Source organism: Danio rerio, chromosome 8 (genome assembly GCF_052040795.2).
Source record: "Danio rerio strain M-AB ecotype USA chromosome 8, GRCz13ab, whole genome shotgun sequence".
NCBI classification, from domain to species: domain Eukaryota; kingdom Metazoa; phylum Chordata; class Actinopteri; order Cypriniformes; family Danionidae; genus Danio; species Danio rerio.
This window is the reverse complement of record NC_141028.1, coordinates 33,700,971-33,721,474: the sequence shown is the minus strand read 5'-3', so window position 1 is coordinate 33,721,474 and position 20,504 is coordinate 33,700,971. Positions and strand designations below refer to the sequence as shown.

General features: G+C 40.3%; 1 protein-coding gene and 12 non-coding genes across 17 annotated transcripts in view; all 13 read left to right on the top strand.

Annotated features, from left to right (window-relative positions):
- fbxo4 (F-box protein 4) overlaps nt 1-16,997 on the top strand; it is a 67,797-nt gene extending 50,800 nt beyond the window's left edge. Inside the window, exons 6-8 of one of the 5 annotated variants that reach the window (XM_087264878.1) lie at nt 12,391-12,578; nt 13,636-15,871; nt 16,065-16,997. In XM_087264878.1, the coding sequence (XP_087121004.1) occupies nt 12,391-12,578; nt 13,636-13,719 (272 nt within the window). In that variant the 3' untranslated portion in view covers nt 13,720-15,871; nt 16,065-16,997. Of the gene's footprint in view, nt 1-12,390; nt 12,579-13,635; nt 15,898-15,987 lie in introns of all 5 variants that reach the window. The other 4 variants (XM_087264877.1, XM_087264879.1, XM_087264880.1 and 1 more) reach the window with 4 other exon arrangements.
- On the top strand, nt 480-552 carry trnav-aac (transfer RNA valine (anticodon AAC)). Its single transcript has one exon. It is a non-coding gene; the product is annotated as a tRNA-Val (tRNA).
- Nucleotides 658-730, top strand: trnav-cac (transfer RNA valine (anticodon CAC)). The gene has a single exon. It is a non-coding gene; the product is annotated as a tRNA-Val (tRNA).
- trnav-uac (transfer RNA valine (anticodon UAC)) lies at nt 1,012-1,084 on the top strand. The gene has a single exon. It is a non-coding gene; the product is annotated as a tRNA-Val (tRNA).
- Nucleotides 1,671-1,743, top strand: trnav-aac (transfer RNA valine (anticodon AAC)). Its single transcript has one exon. It is a non-coding gene; the product is annotated as a tRNA-Val (tRNA).
- On the top strand, nt 2,175-2,247 carry trnav-uac (transfer RNA valine (anticodon UAC)). Its single transcript has one exon. It is a non-coding gene; the product is annotated as a tRNA-Val (tRNA).
- Nucleotides 3,367-3,439, top strand: trnav-uac (transfer RNA valine (anticodon UAC)). Its single transcript has one exon. It is a non-coding gene; the product is annotated as a tRNA-Val (tRNA).
- trnav-aac (transfer RNA valine (anticodon AAC)) lies at nt 4,026-4,098 on the top strand. Its single transcript has one exon. It is a non-coding gene; the product is annotated as a tRNA-Val (tRNA).
- Nucleotides 5,217-5,289, top strand: trnav-aac (transfer RNA valine (anticodon AAC)). Its single transcript has one exon. It is a non-coding gene; the product is annotated as a tRNA-Val (tRNA).
- Nucleotides 5,748-5,820, top strand: trnav-uac (transfer RNA valine (anticodon UAC)). The gene has a single exon. It is a non-coding gene; the product is annotated as a tRNA-Val (tRNA).
- On the top strand, nt 6,407-6,479 carry trnav-aac (transfer RNA valine (anticodon AAC)). Its single transcript has one exon. It is a non-coding gene; the product is annotated as a tRNA-Val (tRNA).
- trnav-uac (transfer RNA valine (anticodon UAC)) lies at nt 6,939-7,011 on the top strand. The gene has a single exon. It is a non-coding gene; the product is annotated as a tRNA-Val (tRNA).
- On the top strand, nt 8,102-8,174 carry trnav-uac (transfer RNA valine (anticodon UAC)). The gene has a single exon. It is a non-coding gene; the product is annotated as a tRNA-Val (tRNA).
- Nucleotides 16,998-20,504: the final 3,507 nt, after the last annotated feature.

Sequence of the window (20,504 nt, the reverse complement as noted above, 5' to 3'; positions counted from 1 at the left end):
CTTGTTTGTGCTCAGAGAATTTAGTGCAAGAGTCGGAGTTTTGTTTTCTTTAGAGAGAGGGATATTCACCGGCGTTCAGGAGTACTCGGAAGAGGTGGGTTTTAGCTATCTTTTAAAGGATACCAGTGCATCCGTAATCCGAGTGGGAATGGGAAGATAATTCCACCAGAGTGGAACATTGGATGAAAACATTGTGGGAAGTAGCCTACAGTCTCTCTGCGATGGCACCACAAGACTGTGCTCACACCCAAACCGAAGGCTCCTGTGGTTATCACGATGGCTTTACAAGCGGAAGGTCTCCTGTTAGAAAGTGGGGGGAAACATGCAGATTTGCTTTTATGCACATTCTCACTTGGCGTGTATGCTTAAACCTGCGGGGAGCTTGTCACGCTGAGTAGGCTTTGTCCGCTTGATTGACAAGCGCGTACACCTTGTTCTATCCATGCAGCCCTTTCTTCCCAGCCGAAAGCGCATGTTGGGTTTCTGTAGTGTAGTGGTCATCACGTTCGCCTAACATGCGAAAGGTCCTCGGTTCGAAACCGAGCAGAAACAGCGCTCTTCTTTTGGTGCGAAAACAATAGCATCAACTGCCGCCTTAGGAACGATTGTCAACCGGCACCCAATCAAAAAGGGTATCTGCCTTCTGCTCTTCTGTAGGTTTCCGTAGTGTAGTGGTTATCACGTTCGCCTCACACGCGAAAGGTCCCCAGTTCGAAACTGGGCGGGAACAGCCTCGACTTTTATGAAAATTGTCAAACCAGGCTTCTGTTGAGCACTGCCATACACTGAAAACATTCTTTGTGCAAAGCGGTGTGAGGCTAGAAATTTGAATTCAACTCAGTGTTTACCTGCCATTGTGGTGTCGCAAAATTGCGTAGAATCTGATTTCTTTTAGCTTTGTGTTTTGCATGAGCAGGTGGCCAGTGCGTTTGCTGGCCCTCCACAGTGCAGACCTTTCAAGACAGCTCTATAAAAAAGGCTATAAAAACTTGAAACAATACAGTCGTGTTGGTTTCCGTAGTGTAGTGGTTATCACGTTTGCTTTACACGCTAAAGGTCCCCTGTTCGAAACTGGGCGGAAACATACGTTAGGCAGACACTTTTGTCCAAAGGCGCTTACAATAGAGGAGGTATTCAGCGATTCAACAAGACGAGGCAACGCATACAAGAAGTGCTATTTATTCCAACTAACTTGTTTGTGCTCAGAGAATTTAGTGCAAGAGTCGGAGTTTTGTTTTCTTTAGAGAGAGGGATATTCACCGGCGTTCAGAAGTACTCGGAAGAGATGGGTTTTAGCTATCTTTTAAAGGACACCAGTGCATCCGTAATCCGAGTGGGAATGGGAAGATAATTCCACCAGAGTGGAACATTGGATGAAAACATTGTGGGAAGTAGCCTACAGTCTCTCTGCGATGGCACCACAAGACTGTGCTCACACCCAAACCGAAGGCTCCTGTGGTTATCACGATGGCTTTACAAGCGGAAGGTCTCCTGTTAGAAAGTGGGGGGAAACATGCAGATTTGCTTTTATGCACATTCTCACTTGGCGTGTATGCTTAAACCTGCGGGGAGCTTGTCACGCTGAGTAGGCTTTGTCCGCTTGATTGACAAGCGCGTACACCTTGTTCTATCCATGCAGGCCTTTCTTCCCAGCTGAAAGCGCATGTGGGGTTTCTGTAGTGTAGTGGTCATCACGTTCGCCTAACACGCGAAAGGGCCTCGGTTCGAAACCGAGCAGAAACAGCGCTCTTCTTTTGGTGCGAAAACAATAGCATCAACTGCCGCCTTAGGAGGGTATCTGCCTCTTGCACTACTGTAGGTTTCTGTAGTGTAGTGGTTATCATGTTCGCCTCACACGCGAAAGGTCCCCAGTTCGAAACTGAGCGGGAACAGCCTTTGGCTTTTATGAAAATTGTCAAACCAGGCTTCTGTTGAGCACTGCCATACACTGAAAACATTCTTTGTGCAAAGCGGTGTGAGGCTAGAAGTTTGAATTCAACTCAGTGTTTACCTGCCATTGAGGGGTCGCAAAATTGCGTAGAATCTGATTTCTTTAAGCTTTGTGTTTTGCATGAGCAGGTGGCCAGTGCGTTTGCTGGCCCTCCACAGTGCAGACCTTTCAAGACAGCTCTATAAAAAAGGCTATAAAAACTTGAAACAATACAGTCGTGTTGGTTTCCGTAGTGTAGTGGTTATCACGTTTGCTTTACACGCAAAAGGTTCCCTGTTCGAAACTGGGTGGAAACATACGTTAGGCAGACACTTTTGTCCAAAGGCGCTTACAATAGAGGAGGTATTCAGCGATTCAACAAGACGAGGCAACGCATACAAGAAGTGCTATTTATTCCAACTAACTTGTTTGTGCTCAGAGAATTTAGTGCAAGAGTCGGAGTTTTGTTTTCTTTAGAGAGAGGGATATTCACCGGCGTTCAGGAGTACTCGGAAGAGATGGGTTTTAGCTATCTTTTAAAGGATACCAGTGCATCCGTAATCCGAGTGGGAATGGGAAGATAATTCCACCAGAGTGGAACATTGGATGAAAACATTGTGGGAAGTAGCCTACAGTCTCTCTGCGATGGCACCACAAGACTGTGCTCACACCCAAACCGAAGGCTCCTGTGGTTATCACGATGGCTTTACAAGCGGAAGGTCTCCTGTTAGAAAGTGGGGGGAAACATGCAGATTTGCTTTTATGCACATTCTCACTTGGCGTGTATGCTTAAACCTGCGGGGAGCTTGTCACGCTGAGTAGGCTTTGTCCGCTTGATTGACAAGCGCGTACACCTTGTTCTATCCATGCAGGCCTTTCTTCCCAGCTGAAAGGGCATGTGGGGTTTCTGTAGTGTAGTGGACATCACGTTCGCCTAACACGCGAAAGGTCCTCGGTTCGAAACCGAGCAGAAACAGCGCTCTTCTTTTGGTGCGAAAACAATAGCATCAACTGCTGCCTTAGGAACGGTTGTCAACCGGCACCCAATCAAAAAGGGTATCTGCCTTTTGCACTAATGTAGGTTTCCGTAGTGTAGTGGTTATCACGTTCGCCTCACACGCGAAAGGTCCCCAGTTTGAAACTGGGCGGGAACAGCCTTGACATTTTATGAAAATTGTCAAACCAGGCTTCTGTTGAGCACTGCCATACACTGAAAACATTCTTTGTGCAAAGCGGTGTGAGGCTAGAAGTTTGAATTCAACTCAGTGTTTACCTGCCATTGAGGGGTCGCAAAATTGCGTAGAATCTGATTTCTTTAAGCTTTGTGTTTTGCATGAGCAGGTGGCCAGTGCGTTTGCTGGCCCTCCACAGTGCAGACCTTTCAAGACAGCTCTATAAAAAAGGCTATAAAAACTTGAAACAATACAGTCGTGTTGGTTTCCGTAGTGTAGTGGTTATCACGTTTGCTTTACACGCAAAAGGTCCCCTGTTCGAAACTGGGCGGAAACATACGTTAGGCAGACACTTTTGTCCAAAGGCGCTTACAATAGAGGAGGTATTCAGCGATTCAACAAGACGAGGCAACGCATACAAGAAGTGCTATTTATTCCAACTAACTTGTTTGTGCTCAGAGAATTTAGTGCAAGAGTCGGAGTTTTGTTTTCTTTAGAGAGAGGGATATTCACCGGCGTTCAGGAGTACTCGGAAGAGATGGGTTTTAGCTATCTTTTAAAGGATACCAGTGCATCCGTAATCCGAGTGGGAATGGGAAGATAATTCCACCAGAGTGGAACATTGGATGAAAACATTGTGGGAAGTAGCCTACAGTCTCTCTGCGATGGCACCACAAGACTGTGCTCACACCCAAACCGAAGGCTCCTGTGGTTATCACGATGGCTTTACAAGCGGAAGGTCTCCTGTTAGAAAGTGGGGGGAAACATGCAGATTTGCTTTTATGCACATTCTCACTTGGCGTGTATGCTTAAACCTGCGGGGAGCTTGTCACGCTGAGTAGGCTTTGTCCGCTTGATTGACAAGCGCGTACACCTTGTTCTATCCATGCAGGCCTTTCTTCCCAGCTGAAAGCGCATGTGGGGTTTCTGTAGTGTAGTGGTCATCACGTTCGCCTAACACGCGAAAGGTCCTCGGTTCGAAACCGAGCAGAAACAGCGCTCTTCTTTTGGTGCGAAAACAATAGCATCAACTGCCGCCTTAGGAACGATTGTCAACCGGCACCCAATCAAAAAGGGTATCTGCCTTTTGCACTACTGTAGGTTTGCGTAGTGTAGAGGTTATCACGTTCGCCTCACACGCGAAAGGTCCCCAGTTAAAAACTGGGCGGGAACAGCCTTGACTTTTATGAAAATTGTCAAACCAGGCTTCTGTTGAGCACTGCCATACACTGAAAACATTCTTTGTGCAAAGCGGTGTGAGGCTAGAAGTTTGAATTCAACTCAGTGTTTACCTGCCATTGTGGTGTCGCAAAATTGCGTAGAATCTGATTTCTTTTAGCTTTGTGTTTTGCATGAGCAGGTGGCCAGTGCGTTTGCTGGCCCTCCACAGTGCAGACCTTTCAAGACAGCTCAATAAAAAAGACTATAAAAACTTGAAACAATACAGTAGTGTAGGTTTCCGTAGTGTAGTGATTATCACGTTTGCTTTACACGCAGAAGGTCCCCTGTTCGAAACTGGGCGGAAACATACGTAAGGCAGACACTTTTGTCCAAAGGCGCTTACAATAGAGGAGGTATTCAGCGATTCAACAAGACGAGGCAACGCATACAAGAAGTGCTATTTATTCCAACTAACTTGTTTGTGCTCAGAGAATTTAGTGCAAGAGTCGGAGTTTTGTTTTCTTTAGAGAGAGGGATATTCACCGGCGTTCAGGAGTACTCGGAAGAGATGGGTTTTAGCTATCTTTTAAAGGATACCAGTGCATCCGTAATCCGAGTGGGAATGGGAAGATAATTCCACCAGAGTGGAACATTGGATGAAAACATTGTGGGAAGTAGCCTACAGTCTCTCTGCGATGGCACCACAAGACTGTGCTCACACCCAAACCGAAGGCTCCTGTGGTTAACACGATGGCTTTACAAGCGGAAGGTCTCCTGTTAGAAAGTGGGGGGAAACATGCAGATTTGCTTTTATGCACATTCTCACTTGGCGTGTATGCTTAAACCTGCGGGGAGCTTGTCACGCTGAGTAGGCTTTGTCCGCTTGATTGACAAGCGCGTACACCTTGTTCTATCCATGCAGGCCTTTCTTCCCAGCTGAAAGCGCATGTGGGGTTTCTGTAGTGTAGTGGTCATCACGTTCGCCTAACACGCGAAAGGTCCTCGGTTCGAAACCGAGCAGAAACAGCGCTCTTTTTTTGGTGCGAAAACAATAGCATCAACTGCCGCCTTAGGAACGATTGTCAACCGGCACCCAATCAAAAAGGGTATCTGCCTTTTGCACTACTGTAGGTTTCCGTAGTGTAGTGGTTATCACCTTCGCCTCACACGCGAAAGGTCCCCAGTTCGAACTGGGCGGGAACAGCCTTGACTTTTATGAAAATTGTCAAACCAGGCTTCTGTTGAGCACTGCCATACACTGAAAACATTCTTTGTGCAAAGCGGTGTGAGGCTAGAAGTTTGAATTCAACTCCGTGTTTACCTGCCATTGTGGTGTCGCAAAATTGCGTAGAATCTGATTTCTTTTAGCTTTGTGTTTTGCATGAGCAGGTGGCCAGTGCGTTTGCTGGCCCTCCACAGTGCAGACCTTTCAAGACAGCTCTATAAAAAAGACTATAAAAACTTGAAACAATACAGTCGTGTTGGTTTCCGTAGTGTAGTGGTTATCACGTTTGCTTTACACGCAAAAGGTCCCCTGTTCGAAACTGGGCGGAAACATACGTTAGGCAGACACTTTTGTCCAACGGCGCTTACAATAGAGGAGGTATTCAGCGATTCAACAAGACGAGGCAACGCATACAAGAAGTGCTATTTATTCCAACTAACTTGTTTGTGCTCAGAGAATTTAGTGCAAGAGTCTGAGTTTTGTTTTCTTTAGAGAGAGGGATATTCACCGGCGTTCAGGAGTACTCGGAAGAGATGGGTTTTAGCTATCTTTTAAAGGACACCAGTGCATCCGTAATCCGAGTGGGAATGGGAAGATAATTCCACCAGAGTGGAACATTGGATGAAAACATTGTGGGAAGTAGCCTACAGTCTCTCTGCGATGGCACCACAAGACTGTGCTCACACCCAAACCGAAGGCTCCTGTGGTTATCACGATGGCTTTACAAGCGGAAGGTCTCCTGTTAGAAAGTGGGGGGAAACATGCAGATTTGCTTTTATGCACATTCTCACTTGGCGTGTATGCTTAAACCTGCGGGGAGCTTGTCACGCTGAGTAGGCTTTGTCCGCTTGATTGACAAGCGCGTACACCTTGTTCTATCCATGCAGGCCTTTCTTCCCAGCTGAAAGCGCATATGGGGTTTCTGTAGTGTAGTGGTCATCACGTTCGCCTAACACGCGAAAGGTCCTCGGTTCGAAACCGAGCAGAAACAGCGCTCTTCTTTTGGTGCGAAAACAATAGCATCAACTGCCGCCTTAGGAACGATTGTCAATCGGCACCCAATCAAAAAGGGTATCTGCCTTTTGCACTACTGTAGGTTTCCGTAGTGAAGTGGTTATCATGTTCGCCTCACACGCGAAAGGTCCCCAGTTCGAAACTGGGCGGGAACAGTCTTGACTTTTATGAAAATTGTCAAACCAGGCTTCTGTTGAGCACTGCCATACACTGAAAACATTCTTTGTGCAAAGCGGTGTGAGGCTAGAAGTTTGAATTCAACTCAGTGTTTACCTGCCATTGTGGTGTCGCAAAATTGCGTAGAATCTGATTTCTTTTAGCTTTGTGTTTTGCATGAGCAGATGGCCAGTGCGTTTGCTGGCCCTCCACAGTGCAGACCTTTCAAGACAGCTCTATAAAAAAGACTATAAAAACTTGAAACAATACAGTCGTGTTGGTTTCCGTAGTGTAGTGGTTATCACGTTTGCTTTACACGCAAAAGGTCCCCTGTTCGATACTGGGCGGAAACATACGTTAGGCAGACACTTTTGTCCAAAGGCGCTTACAATAGAGGAGGTATTCAGCGATTCAACAAGACGAGGCAACGCATACAAGAAATGCTATTTATTCCAACTAACTTGTTTGTGCTCAGAGAATTTAGTGCAAGAGTCGGAGTTTTGTTTTCTTTAGAGAGAGGGATATTCACCGGCGTTCAGGAGTACTCGGAAGAGATGGGTTTTAGCTATCTTTTAAAGGACACCAGTGCATCCGTAATCCGAGTGGGAATGGGAAGATAATTCCACCAGAGTGGAACATTGGATGAAAACATTGTGGGAAGTAGCCTACAGTCTCTCTGCGATGGCACCACAAGACTGTGCTCACACCCAAACCGAAGGCTCCTGTGGTTATCACGATGGCTTTACAAGCGGAAGGTCTCCTGTTAGAAAGTGGGGGGAAACATGCAGATTTGCTTTTATGCACATTCTCACTTGGCGTGTATGCTTAAACCTGCGGGGAGCTTGTCACGCTGAGTAGGCTTTGTCCGCTTGATTGACAAGCGCGTACACCTTGTTCTATCCATGCAGGCCTTTCTTCCCAGCTGAAAGTGCATGTGGGGTTTCTGTAGTGTAGTGGTCATCACGTTCGCCAAACACGCGAAAGGGCCTCGGTTCGAAACCGAGCAGAAACAGTGCTCTTATTTTGGTGCGAAAACAATAGCATCAACTGCCGCCTTAGGAGGGTATCTGCCTCTTGCACTACTGTAGGTTTCTGTAGTGTAGTGGTTATCATGTTCGCCTCACACGCGAAAGGTCCCCAGTTCGAAAATGAGCGGGAACAGCCTTTGGCTTTTATGAAAATTGTCAAACCAGGCTTCTGTTGTGCACTACCATACACTGAAAACTTTCTTTGTGCAAAGCGGTGTGAGGCTAGAAGTTTGAATTTAACTCAGTGTTTACCTGCCGTCGTGGTGTCGCAAAATTGCGTAGAATCTGATTTCTTTTAGCTTTGTGTTTTGCATGAGCAGGTGGCCAGTGCGTTTGCTGACCCTCCACAGTGCAGACCTTTCAAGACAGCTTTATAAAAAAGACTATAAAAACTTGAAGCATTATTGTTGTGTTGGTTTCCATAGTGTAGTGGTTATCACATTTACTTTACATGCAAAAGGTCCCCTGTTCGAAACTGGGTGGAAACATAAGTTAGGCAGATACTTTTGTCCACAGGTGCTTACAATAGAGGAGGTATTCAGCGATTCAACAAGACGAGGCAACGCATACGAGAAGTGCTATTTATTCCATCTTACTTGTTTGTGCTCAGAGAATTTAGTGCTAGAGTCAGAGTTTTGTTTTCTTTAGAGAGAGGGATATTCACCGGGGTTCAGGAAAGATGCAGATTTATTTTTTATGTTTTGCACTTTTCAATTGGCTCTCTGCTCATGGATGATTAACGCTACAAAGTCCTTGCTCCAAGCGAGTCAAACGGCATGTTTGCTAAAACCTTCAGGGAGCTTGTCACGCTGAGTAGGGTTTGTCGGCTTGATTGACAAACGCGTACACCATGTTTTATTCTTGCAGGCCAGACTTCCCTGCTGAAAGCACTTTTGGGGTTACTGTAGTTTAGTGGTCATCAGGTTCACCTTACACTCGAAGGCAGTGATAGCATCAATAGTGTTAAGCACTACCATAGAGAATGAATGGGAAAAGTTAAGGAAAGTTAAGCTTAAAGGGCCATAAAACCTCCTCGTTTCAGCAGGGTGTTTTCACACCTTTACTTTGGAAAAAGTCAGAAAAGTGGGCGTGTCCAGCTTCGTTTAGGGGGGAGTGTCGGAGGAAGTAAAGAGGCTTGGTGTGGGAGTGTCTATTTGGGCGCACTGAATTTCAGAGTCAAAACACACAACCACAGCGGACAATGTGACTGTGTTTACATGGACATCTGTTGTCGAATTATTTGCCAAATTATTAAATGGTGGACTTTAACTGCAGTTTGGCTCTTTCATTCAGGGAATTCATTCATGTCCCTCCCGATAAATGTGATATTTGATTCGAGGATCTGCTCTAAGCTTGTATTTTTCATGCAATGTTTGATACCGCACGGCGAATGAGAAAAAAAAAACTCAGCATTTCCCGGAAACTTAGATGCACACGGCAGGTAGCGTCAGAAAGCCGCGTGTGTTATTCCGGTCACAAAATCCAACACGAGGTTATAGTTTGGTTGTAACTGTTAGTGCTAACTTGTTTCCACTCGGTGCAATAGTTTGTTTGATACGAATAAAATACGAACTGAATAAACAAAGAGCACTGGTCGCTCACTTACCAAATCTGTAGAAACGGGACAATCACCAGCAACTAGAGCCACGTCTTTATTTAGAGGAGACTACAAGCGAATCTGGATCTCAGCGTTTGCATATGAGAACAGCTTTCAGGCAAACAATGTTCCTCCTTAGACACGTAAGTTATTACTGTTAATCCACGCGTGAGTCTGCGCTCTCACAGAGAGAAAATGAAAAAAAAACTTAACGGCAGCAAACTATAAAAGCAACACTTCACGCTTGTTTTGCCAATACAACGTGGCGTCTCTGCCGTCTACACTCTGACAGCAATGAATATTAATGAAGTTGCACAATAGAGCGCACTGATTGGTTTGAACCAAGCCTTACTCATGCATTAATGCAACACACTGTAAGACGTAATAAGACTCACTCTGGCACAGACGCCCAGTCTGCATGCTGGAATACAACGCTATTATGTCATGGCCGTGACGCAGCTTCAAAAATTCGTTTCAAACCGGAAGTATGAATTTGCTTAAAATAACGCAAAAACAACCAATTTACACTTTTTTGTGAAATATAGGTGTCCTAATAGTGTTTTTAGCGGTGTGGGACACATATACGACTGTCAACAGCTCAAAAAATGTGTTTTGGTGTTTCGTGACCCTTTAACTATTGGCAGCTGCCGGGTGGGCGCATGGTCTAACACGGTTGAGCTTATTCTCTTGTCGAGTTTTAGGTGTCTTTTGAGAATAAACCAACCAGAGTCTTATCTCTCATTCCCCTTAGAAGTCAGTTGTGTTGCGCCGTAGTGCACATTTGCTATTTAAATGATGAACTTTGTATGTGGAAAAACTGAACTCTTTACTAGTGAGAAAACAGTTAAACAGAGCATCTGTAGCGAGAATGAGAGAATAAGTCTTCTCATTCTTTACTTTCACTTTCACTCTCTTGGATAGGGAAATGTGTTGTATGCACAGACAACACATTAGCCTATACATAATTAATTTTGTTTGTTAAGCGCAACGATTTGTTTCAAAACTAATTCTAAATTCAGTTCTAATTTCCCGCAAACAAATAAAGGAACAATAATAACAAAGTGTGGTCAAAAAACTGAGTTATATCCAAATACACATGCTATGCCCCATGTGATCTAAAACTAAACAGGTGGAAAAATCTAATCTTTTTTTTTTATAAAACAAACATAAATATGCATATAATAAATAATACTGCCAATAATAATAACATTATACAAAAGCAAATTGTTATAAATAAACTGAAAAAACCTGAAAACAGAAAACTGTAGAAGGCGTAAAAGTATGGTTTTTAAATTTATGTAGGCTAGAAAATAATAATTTTTGTAATATTTCAATCTTTTAATTCTTTTTCATTTGTAAAGATATTTGCGTAATACTGGACACCCTGTATGAACGAAGCAATGTGTAAGCAAGGCGCACAAATAATACGCTCTGCACTGGACTTTTAGACCTGCTTTGATCTGGTCTATTGAACAGACTATTTTGGTTCCTCAAAATAGCAACGCGCAAGCAATGTGCCTTATTACCCTACCTTTTTTAGACTAGAACGCCTATGGGTAGCACAAATGCATTTGCTTTTTAAACAGCATGGTGCAAAACGTCAAAACGACTCTTGTGCCAAGCTGAAACTAGCAAACACATTTGCGTGGCGCCTTGCACCTCATTGTGCTAGGTCTATGATAGGGCCCTCAATCATTCTTACACAGATTATATGCCATCAAAACTCCAACTTTTGGTTTCTTAATGTACACATTAAAGTTTATTTTGCTAATAAATAAATCCTACGAATAATAGACATAATAATTATTATTCTGTCCCAACCTATTGTATTGTCCCAATAGCGTAAGAGCAGCAGAAAGCAGTTTGGGTAACTTCTGTGACTTTACTGGCAATTGTTCTTCTCAGTATCTTTTTTTAAAAACTACAATAGGGGAAAATGTATGTACATATTCACATTTACTTTAACATGTTCAATTCAGCAAGCAGTACAATTTTACTAATGTACATAGTTTTTATGCAAACCTTAATAAGCATATACAAAAAAATCTATTAAATGAGACCACTAAAATCAAATATTAGCTAAATTATCTTATTTGTTACACCACCAGCATAACGTGTAAGCTATAAAGAAGTGTTTGTACAACAAAATGCAGGTGGTAAAAAACTGATAATAATCAAATGGCCCATAAATATTTACTAAAATAGAGCTTTAGTAAAAATAGAGCACTTAGGACATATATTTTAACGCTTAAATCAGCCACAGCATTGAAACGCATGTGTTACTTTCAACCGTACACTAAGAGAAAACGAAAGTAAAACTAATCTGAAAGCAGTACTTTAAATGTCGACTGGGTGGCAGGTCAAAATCACAAGTAGCTAGACTCAACTGCACTACAATGATAGTGGTTCAAAAATATATGTGTTGGCAGGCTGAATCGCATGATATTTTGTTGATATTAGTTGTGGGTCGGAGAGAGGAGGAGGGTCAGCCGTAAATAGAGGATGGTGGGCCGGCAGTGTGAGACTGCTACCTTAGATGCTGGCTAGAATTTGGTCACCTGACGTCACAACCTAAATCGAACCTAATATTAACGTCTTATGACGTTGTCTGCATGCTGTGCTAGAACACAATGTAACTACAGTGACAAGCTTTTAAATAGATCCATTGAATGGGTAATGTTAAGATAAAAGTGCTCCTGCCAGACCCAGAGATTAACTGAATGGATAAAAAATAGTACAACTCAAGTCCAGGGCTTAAACTCTTGGGGAGTTGTAAAATAAATGTTCAAAATAAATAAATAAATAAATAAAGTGGGGCGTTCCTTTAAACCAGGGGTCACCAATCTCGGTCCTGGAGGGCTGGTGTCCCTGTAGGGTTTAGCTCCAACTTGCCTCAACACACCTGCCTGAATGTTTCAAGTATACCCAGTAAGACCTTGATTAGCTTGTTCAGGTGTGTTTGATTAGGGTTGGAGTTAAAATCTGCAGGACACCGGCCCTCCAGGAACAAGTTTGGTGACCACTTCAATAAACAGTGCTGCTTGCTGAAACATATTAAGTGATTTTGCAATTTATATAGTATTCCTCTCATTTATATATCAATAAAGGAATGGACAAAAGCTGGGAGGAGGAAATTGCACAAATCAGAGTCATGTTAGACCCTGCAGTGGGCACTGCATCCCGTCCTGTCCTGATACTCTCCTGCGTGTCTAGAGAAACACCAGATAGACAGAGGATTCATTGTGTGACTATCGCCCATCAGCTTCAGCTAAGCTCACTTGTCAACCCCTGGATGGTAAGATATCAAAACCAACTTGTTCACATTTGATGAGACTTGACTAAACTTTTCTTTTCATCATTTTTCAACATGCAGGATATATTTCAGGCATATTTCATTTGTTGCATGCATATGTAAATAATTTTAAAAATGATTCGCGACCGGACACTCATTTTCGTCTTTTAAAAATTTTTCATTTAGTCTTCAGCCAATAGGACCATATACTAAAAGCCTGTATAGTACAGTTGTGAAATTTGGCATGCAGCTCGTGGACAATCAAAAATTAACCACAGCAGTTTTAATCCCTCTAGCGCAACCCACTGTCCAAATTTGGTAAAATAATAAAAAAAGCATTCATATTTAAAACTAAATCTAAGAGAAAAAACCATAATGGGATTTAAAATGGGAAACTGCTAATAGTATTTGTCATGAAACATCAACAACAGTGGTTTCTGTCTCCTATAGTAATTTTCTTTGAAAACCTATTTTTCGAACTCCTCCTAGAACATTCATGTGATTTTCACCAAATTATACTTACATCACATATATCTGCAAAGCGTTGACATAGTTGACTCAAAAGTTGACGTCTGTCATTGTAGCTCATATTGTTTACATCGCATCAATTTGGTAAAGCACTGCCTATTAGTCAAACGTGTTAAGGCATTAAATCGTATTTCTAGGGATTGTATTCAACCACTTTTAGCTATTTTTAAATAATTTATCTTAAAATGGCTTTAAAAAACTGATATTTGTTGTAGATTCTGACTATCATGGCTACCTCTATGTTTTACTTTTGTTGTGCTTTGCTCCTTTATTGTTTGTGCATGTCACAATTGTTTGTGAAATACATTCGAGCAAAAAAATCAAATGCATGGGAGTTTCAAAATCAAAACTGATGTAAATTTTGTAATGCGTTTGAGATTTGAACCTTACAACTGGAGTTGTAAGGTGGCCATTGAGCTTGTGTATGTGCACATGTGTGTGTGTGTTCGCACTCGCGTTTGTGTGTGTGTGTTTTAAAAAAAAGTATCCTTTGTATCATTATCAACAACAATCTGTTTTTGTCACTCTTTAGGTTCTAGACACGACTGCAGAAACACTGACAGGACTGCTGGATGGCATTGATTGGCTGCTGAGACACTCTGGAATCAAGCTGTAACCACCGAAACTGATTTACTATTATATCATAACAGGCTGCATTTCAAAATCTGATTATCTGAAAGATCCTATATACCAATCACACTGTTATTAGTGGTTGCACTTCTGTGGTGATCATCCTATGAAATTTACATAATTTGGTGACTCAAAATGTTTTATGCATTACACTTGTTTGACCTCTTATAGGTTTGACTCAATGTTGTCTGATAATTGACTGTACCATTTATTTTTATATATGTAGTTCCGTACATTATACACCTTGCTGTTTCGTATTTGCTACTTGGTTTTTACAGGGCACAAAATGATCAAAATTGTGCTAATAAATATGTTGCACACTGCCACACCATTAAAAATAATTTTTAATGCTATGATACTTTTTTAGCAAGTAAAATGCGTTTTAGTATAATGCCAGAAAAATAGTAATTTGACTAAATAATGATAAGATACCACAGAGAACTGTTTTAAGTAGTTGTAAATTGAGTATTTAAAAAACAAAAGGTCCAGTGGTCTGTTTAAAACACTGTAATACTCATACAACATGTTGTCATTCATTCATTTTCTTGTCAGCTTAGTCCCTTTATTAATCTGGGGTCGCCACAGCGGAAAGAACAGCCAGCTTAACCATCATGTTTTTACACAGCGGATGCCCTTCAGCCGTAACCCATTTCTAGGAAACATCCACAAACACTTATTCACACACACTCATACACTATGGACAATTTCGCCTACCCAATTCACCTGCACCACATGTCTTTGGACTGTATGGGAAACCAGAGCACCTGGAGGAAACCCACACGAACACAGGGAGAACATGCAAACTCCACAAAGAAACACCAACTAAGCCAAGCATCGAACCAGCAACCTTCTTGCTGTGAGGGAACAGCACTTCGCTCAACACGCTGTCAGTTGAAGACAAATAATTTATAGAAAGCAAAAACAAAACAATCGTAGTTTTTAGAGTTTCAGTTCAATTCAGTTTCGTTCCGTTCAGTGTGGTTTAATGGTCAGAATCAGGCCGAGGACATCGTAAATTCAAGCAGCATGAGCAAACACTTGGCAGGGCAAGCACAAAAAGGCTGGGAAGGTAGGAAGAGAGTTCTGGAGTCCAACAGAAAAAAAGGTTAACTAAAAACCATCTGTTTACCTAAATTTTATGTTGCAGGGTTGGAAGCAAACAACAATCTGGCACAGAACAGCACAAACAAGGTGAATTCAGCACAAACAAGGTGAAGCCATTTGAATCTTTTTGCCTCGAGACAAAAAAAAGACAATCTTTTTGCCTTCCATTCCTTCAATTCAATTTTAGATGCTAAAAACAGCTCCTTAGCTGCTTAAGGTTGCAATTTGACATTTTCCTATTATATGCTTCTGCTTTTTCTGTAAAATAATGCAAACACCTGTTTGTAGAGCAAGTGGTTTGACCGTTTACTGCGGTTTATTATTCCTAGTTATTACTCCCATAGACGACTAAATCGGAAGTTTTAAAACAATGGAAAAAATAGCGCACTTTGCATTGAAGAATATAATCAATAAAGCTGCCCTTACACTGCACCTTTCTCCCCATAGACTTCCATTTATATGCACGCGAATGCATCAGACCGGAAATGCAAGCTCCTGCGACAAGTTTTGCAGTTCACTGTCTTGGAAAGTTCAAGCTTAGCGAAATCGCATCACATGATTGCGTGAGACAAATCGAAGATCAAAACATGACCTCTCTGGACAGAAATTTACGACATTGACCAATTGCTCGCTTTTTTACATGTCTAATTATCTTGTTTAATCCTGCCCCTTTTCGCAGTGCCGTGCTAAAGAACTTTGCATGCACAAACTCTTGTGTGACCACAGCTTAAAGGGAGCTAATGAGCAAAGACAGGTGAAACAAATCAACTAAATGAATTAGAATGAGGGTGCGGAGAGAAACAATCAGGGGAACAAACAAAAGAACATGTGGCTAATGCTGTGGTCACATTAGAGCAGGGGTGTCCAGACTCGGTCCTGGAGGGCCACTGTCCTGCTGAGTTTAGCTCTGACTTGCTTCAACACACCTGCCAGGAAGTTTCCAGTGTATCTAGTAAGAGCTTGATTAGCTGCTTCAGGTGTGTTTGATTAGGGTTGGAGCTAAACTCTCCAGGACACCGTCCCGCTAGGACCAAGTTTGAACACCCCTGCACTGGAGTTTGTGCGTGCAAAATTCTGTTGTACGGCGCTGCTAAAGGGGTGGCTTTAAACAAGATGATTAGACATTTAAAAAAGCGAGCGATTGGTCCATGTTGTAAATTTCTGTCCGTAGAGGCAATGTTTTGATCATCGTTTGGCCTCACTTAGTCACGTAATGCGATTTCGCAGGTCTGAGATCACCGATGGCCCGTTTCCACTGAGTGGTACGGTACGGTACGATTTGGTTTGGTACGCTTTTATGGCCGTTTCCACTGTCAAAAGCCGTACAGAACCGTACCGTACCGTACCACTTTTTCGGCACCCTTTCGAAAGGGTACCAAACACAAAAAAGGGTACCAAAAGGCGGAGCTAGATGCACAGCTGAACACTATTGGTTTACAGAGATACGTCATTCGCTTACGCAACAAGCCAGAATGAAAAAAAACCTGCCATGTTTAAAATACACAGCAAGAGATTACAGCAGAATTATATATACATATAAAAACGAGCCAGGGTTGAGCCGGGCTCAAACAAACCTTGTCGTCGTCTTAATGAACAGCCACAAAACAATGGAGTAGAGCAGAACTCTGTGCCTCATAGTTTTTTACGAGCCAGTCTGAAGCGCGATCGGTTTCGCTTTCTTGCTCATGATAATAACATGCGCTTGATTATTGATGTGCTTTTGAAACCCGATCCTGTTAGACACTGACAAACGTGAGAGTGAAGCGCAGAAAAAAAAAGGAGAAGCCGGGTAGAAGGAGGACATTATTTCTTCAGCAAACGTGAACAAACTGCCTTGTTTTACTTTTTATCATCACCTTTTGGACTAATATGAACTGGGAATGATAGAATGACTCTCTAACAGAGGTTACACATGCTGCTGAGGATTACAGACACAGATGAGAGGTTTTCACTCACTGTGGGCTATATTTTGTAGTTTTTCTGTAGTTGGTAACATATCGGAGACTGTAAGGGGCTGTATGTGTTCATATATGTTCATTTATTTATTTATGTTATATAATTACAGACGTTACAGTAGGCTATTTCACGCTGTCATTGATCTGCAGTTTTAATCAACTCATGTTCATATAAAAGTTAGAAATAAACATTTATACAGAAGTATTTATGTGTGTAAAGCGTCTGTTTTGTGAGAAGTGCTTGTCATATGAAATGTGAGCGACACGTGCAGCTTTACTGTAGACATTTATTCGAGCGAGAATGATGCGACTTCTTGTTGTCTTCTTGATGTTGACTTTTTTTATAATTGTGTGCAGTTCATGTACTTAATAATTTGAAAGCAACAGGTTTACTCACTTTTTTAAGTAAAGTCAACAAATCACTTTTTAGTGAAGTGTGTCTGAGACTTAGCCTATATTACATCTTGAAAGATCCCCTTTTAAGTACAAGTCAAATGTATGACATTTTGTTATATTACAAATATGAAGCATTAAAAATGGTAATACACAGGATTTATTTTGCTAAGAGGTTTTGAATGACCCAGTTAGCCAATTGTTTACAGTTTTTGCAATAATCTACTTTTCCCAAACTTAGATTTACTTAATAATAATTTTAAAAATATTGGATTGTAATGTGCCATACTTTTGAGGAGCAGTATTAAGAAATGTATAATGTAGTTTTAGCTGATATTTAAATACATTTTATGTATGGTTTTAAAAACCACATAGATTTATATTACAAGATTAACATCCCATTTTGATCATAAATATATGTAACTGCAACAAATTGCAGATAAGATAGAAATGAGTTGAAGAAAAAATAAAATGGAAGAACCAAATACAATGCTCAAAAAACACACTCATAGGCCAACATTTTCAAAATTACATGATTCTGAGTTTTTAAATACAGTTGAAGTCAGAATTATTCAATAGTATCTGGATGCAGCCTTTATGGCGCAAGCTGAGATTGCATCACTCAGCGATGCAATGTTAGACACAATGCACTCAAATGGAGCGAGTGACATCACTGTGACTGGTAGAGTTAGGGTTGGGGCTAGGTGAGCCCATTAAAAAAATTTGGATGCAGCTCAGATGGCACTGCACCAGGTCTGCATCAAGACCCCCCTCCAATTATTAGCCTCCTTTTAATTTTTTTCTTTTTTTAAATATTTCCCAAATTATGTTTAACAGAGCAAGGAAATTTTCGCAGCATGTCTGATTTTCATGTCTGTTTTCTTCTGGAGAAAATCTTAATTGTTTTATTTCGGCTAGAACAAAAGTAGTTTTTTTATAAACAAATAAATAAATAAATGTAAGGTCAAATGATTATACCCTTTAAGCAATTTTTTTGATATTCTGCAGAAAAAATAACTTGCCTAATACAATAACTTGCCTAATTACCCTAACCTTCCTAGTTAACCCAGTTAATTAAATGTCACTTTAGGCTGTATAGAAGTGTCATAAAAATATCTAGCAAAATTATTTACTGTCATCATGACAAAGATCAAATAAATCAGTTATTAGACATGAGTTATTAAAACTATCATGTTCAGAAATGTGTTGAGAAAATCTCTCTGTTAAACAGAAATTGGGGGAAAAAATAAACGGGGCTAATAATTCAGGGGGGCTAATAATTTTAACATCAACTGTATATAGGCTAATGTTTATGAAGTTACATTTTAGGCATGCTTGTTTGTTATTTCTATTTTATTTAATGATTTTTGTATTGTGAAACCACTCTTGACAACGTCGAATTGAACTCTGAATAAGTTGTGTTAATGATTTATGACTCAAATTCATTGACAAAACATACAGAAATTCATTCTGGGAATGCAGTTTAATAGACAAAAATTCAGTATTGGAGGTAAGTGTCGAATAAAGCACAACATAACAAATTTCTTTCATTATAATACTCATAAATCTTATAAAATATATAAACAACTTTTGGTGATTTATTCATTTAACCTGAGCGGTATAACAAACACATTCACTGTCATGCTCTGACGAGTGATGTGAAGGATGTTTTACCTATTTTGTCCAGAGAGAGGCACCAGTCTCAGCTTTATTACGAGATATGAGCACAACAATAATAACACTGACCGAGCATAACCTGCTGCCCAGTTTTATTCAGGGTGGAGGTCATCTACTGGCCAGCGTTCAAGAGATATTTAGGTAGGCCATTGCTTTGTTTCTGTCTTCTCTTTGTCGGCGACATCCTGTGGCTGTGTTCCCTTCCTCCGTTTAATTAAAGTGATAGTCTGCCTTGTGCAAAAGTAATATGCTAAATTGCAGTAATTAAGACTAATCCTAAAGTTCGACATTACTAAAGGCCACACTGCAACTGAGCATGCTTGAACTGTCAAACCGAGACACTTGAAATAGTGAATAATGGGAGTCACTATAAGTAAAGGTTGCATCAAGTGCACCTTTAAAGAAATGTGTTTTTTTTTCTTGAAGATGCTTTAAAGGTTGAAAGCCTGATAGATTAGGCAGGTGAGATTTTTTTTTTTTCTGTCAGGTGAATCATTTACGAGCTTAAGTGCATGCTTTAATATTATTATATACTTCATTGTTTAAAATTTCTTGTAAAATAAAAAAAGAAAATGTATTGTAATATTTTAGTCATTTTGTGGTTCCCTGGAGGAAGAACAGAATTGTTTCTCTTGTGATCTCTTGTCTTACTCATGAAATGATTATGTATAGCTGTAATTATTGTCTTTAAAAAGGCTGTTTTAAACTGAAATCGTAATTGCTGCAATTTGGATGCATTAAGTCTAACCTGAATTGTAGAGATGACTGGCTGCTCTGTAATGAAATTTGACATAATGGAGAAAGTGTTGACCTTTCTGCGTAAAAAAAAAAAAAAAAAAAAAAACATTTCATCTCCCAGAAGCCTTTGCAAACAGTTTTTCTCCACACATCTCACTGTCAAAATGACGCCAAATCTTTAAGGATGACATTGTCTGCTTATTTCAACTGATTTTTATGAGATTACACAATTGCTGCCTTTTTAAAGTAAGTAATGAAATGTAACTACATGAAATATATATGTTCACATTTTATAGTTTACTATATTTATTTAGGTTTTTTTATTTTCTTTTTACAATCACAAGATATACAAACATGAATGGACAGAGTTGAAGACATTATTATTAGCCCTAATGTTAAACTGTACTTATTTTAAAGCCAAAGCACTGTGTACCAGAGCAAAGTGATTTACTATATATATATATAAATATATATATATATATATATATATATATATATATATATATATATATATATATATATATATATATATATATATATATATATATATGTATTTATTTATTTTTTAATCTGGAGAAAGTCCTATTTCTTTTAGTTTGGCTGAAGTAAAAATACAAACATTTGTAAAGAAAAATTAAAATTTAGTCAGTATTAGAATTAGTCAGTATTCAAATAAAAAAATATGACTTCTTGAGTATATGACTTGTCTAACTAACCTATTTTTCCTAGTTAACCTTATTAGTTAAGCCTTTAAATTGAACCTTAAGCTGAATACTAGTATTTTCCAAAATAACAAAAAAATGTATGTACTGTCATGACATAAACCAATGAAATGAGGTATTAGAAATTGTTTGTTATTATTTTTTATTTATTTATTTATTTTTATTTTTTTTTTTACATAGAC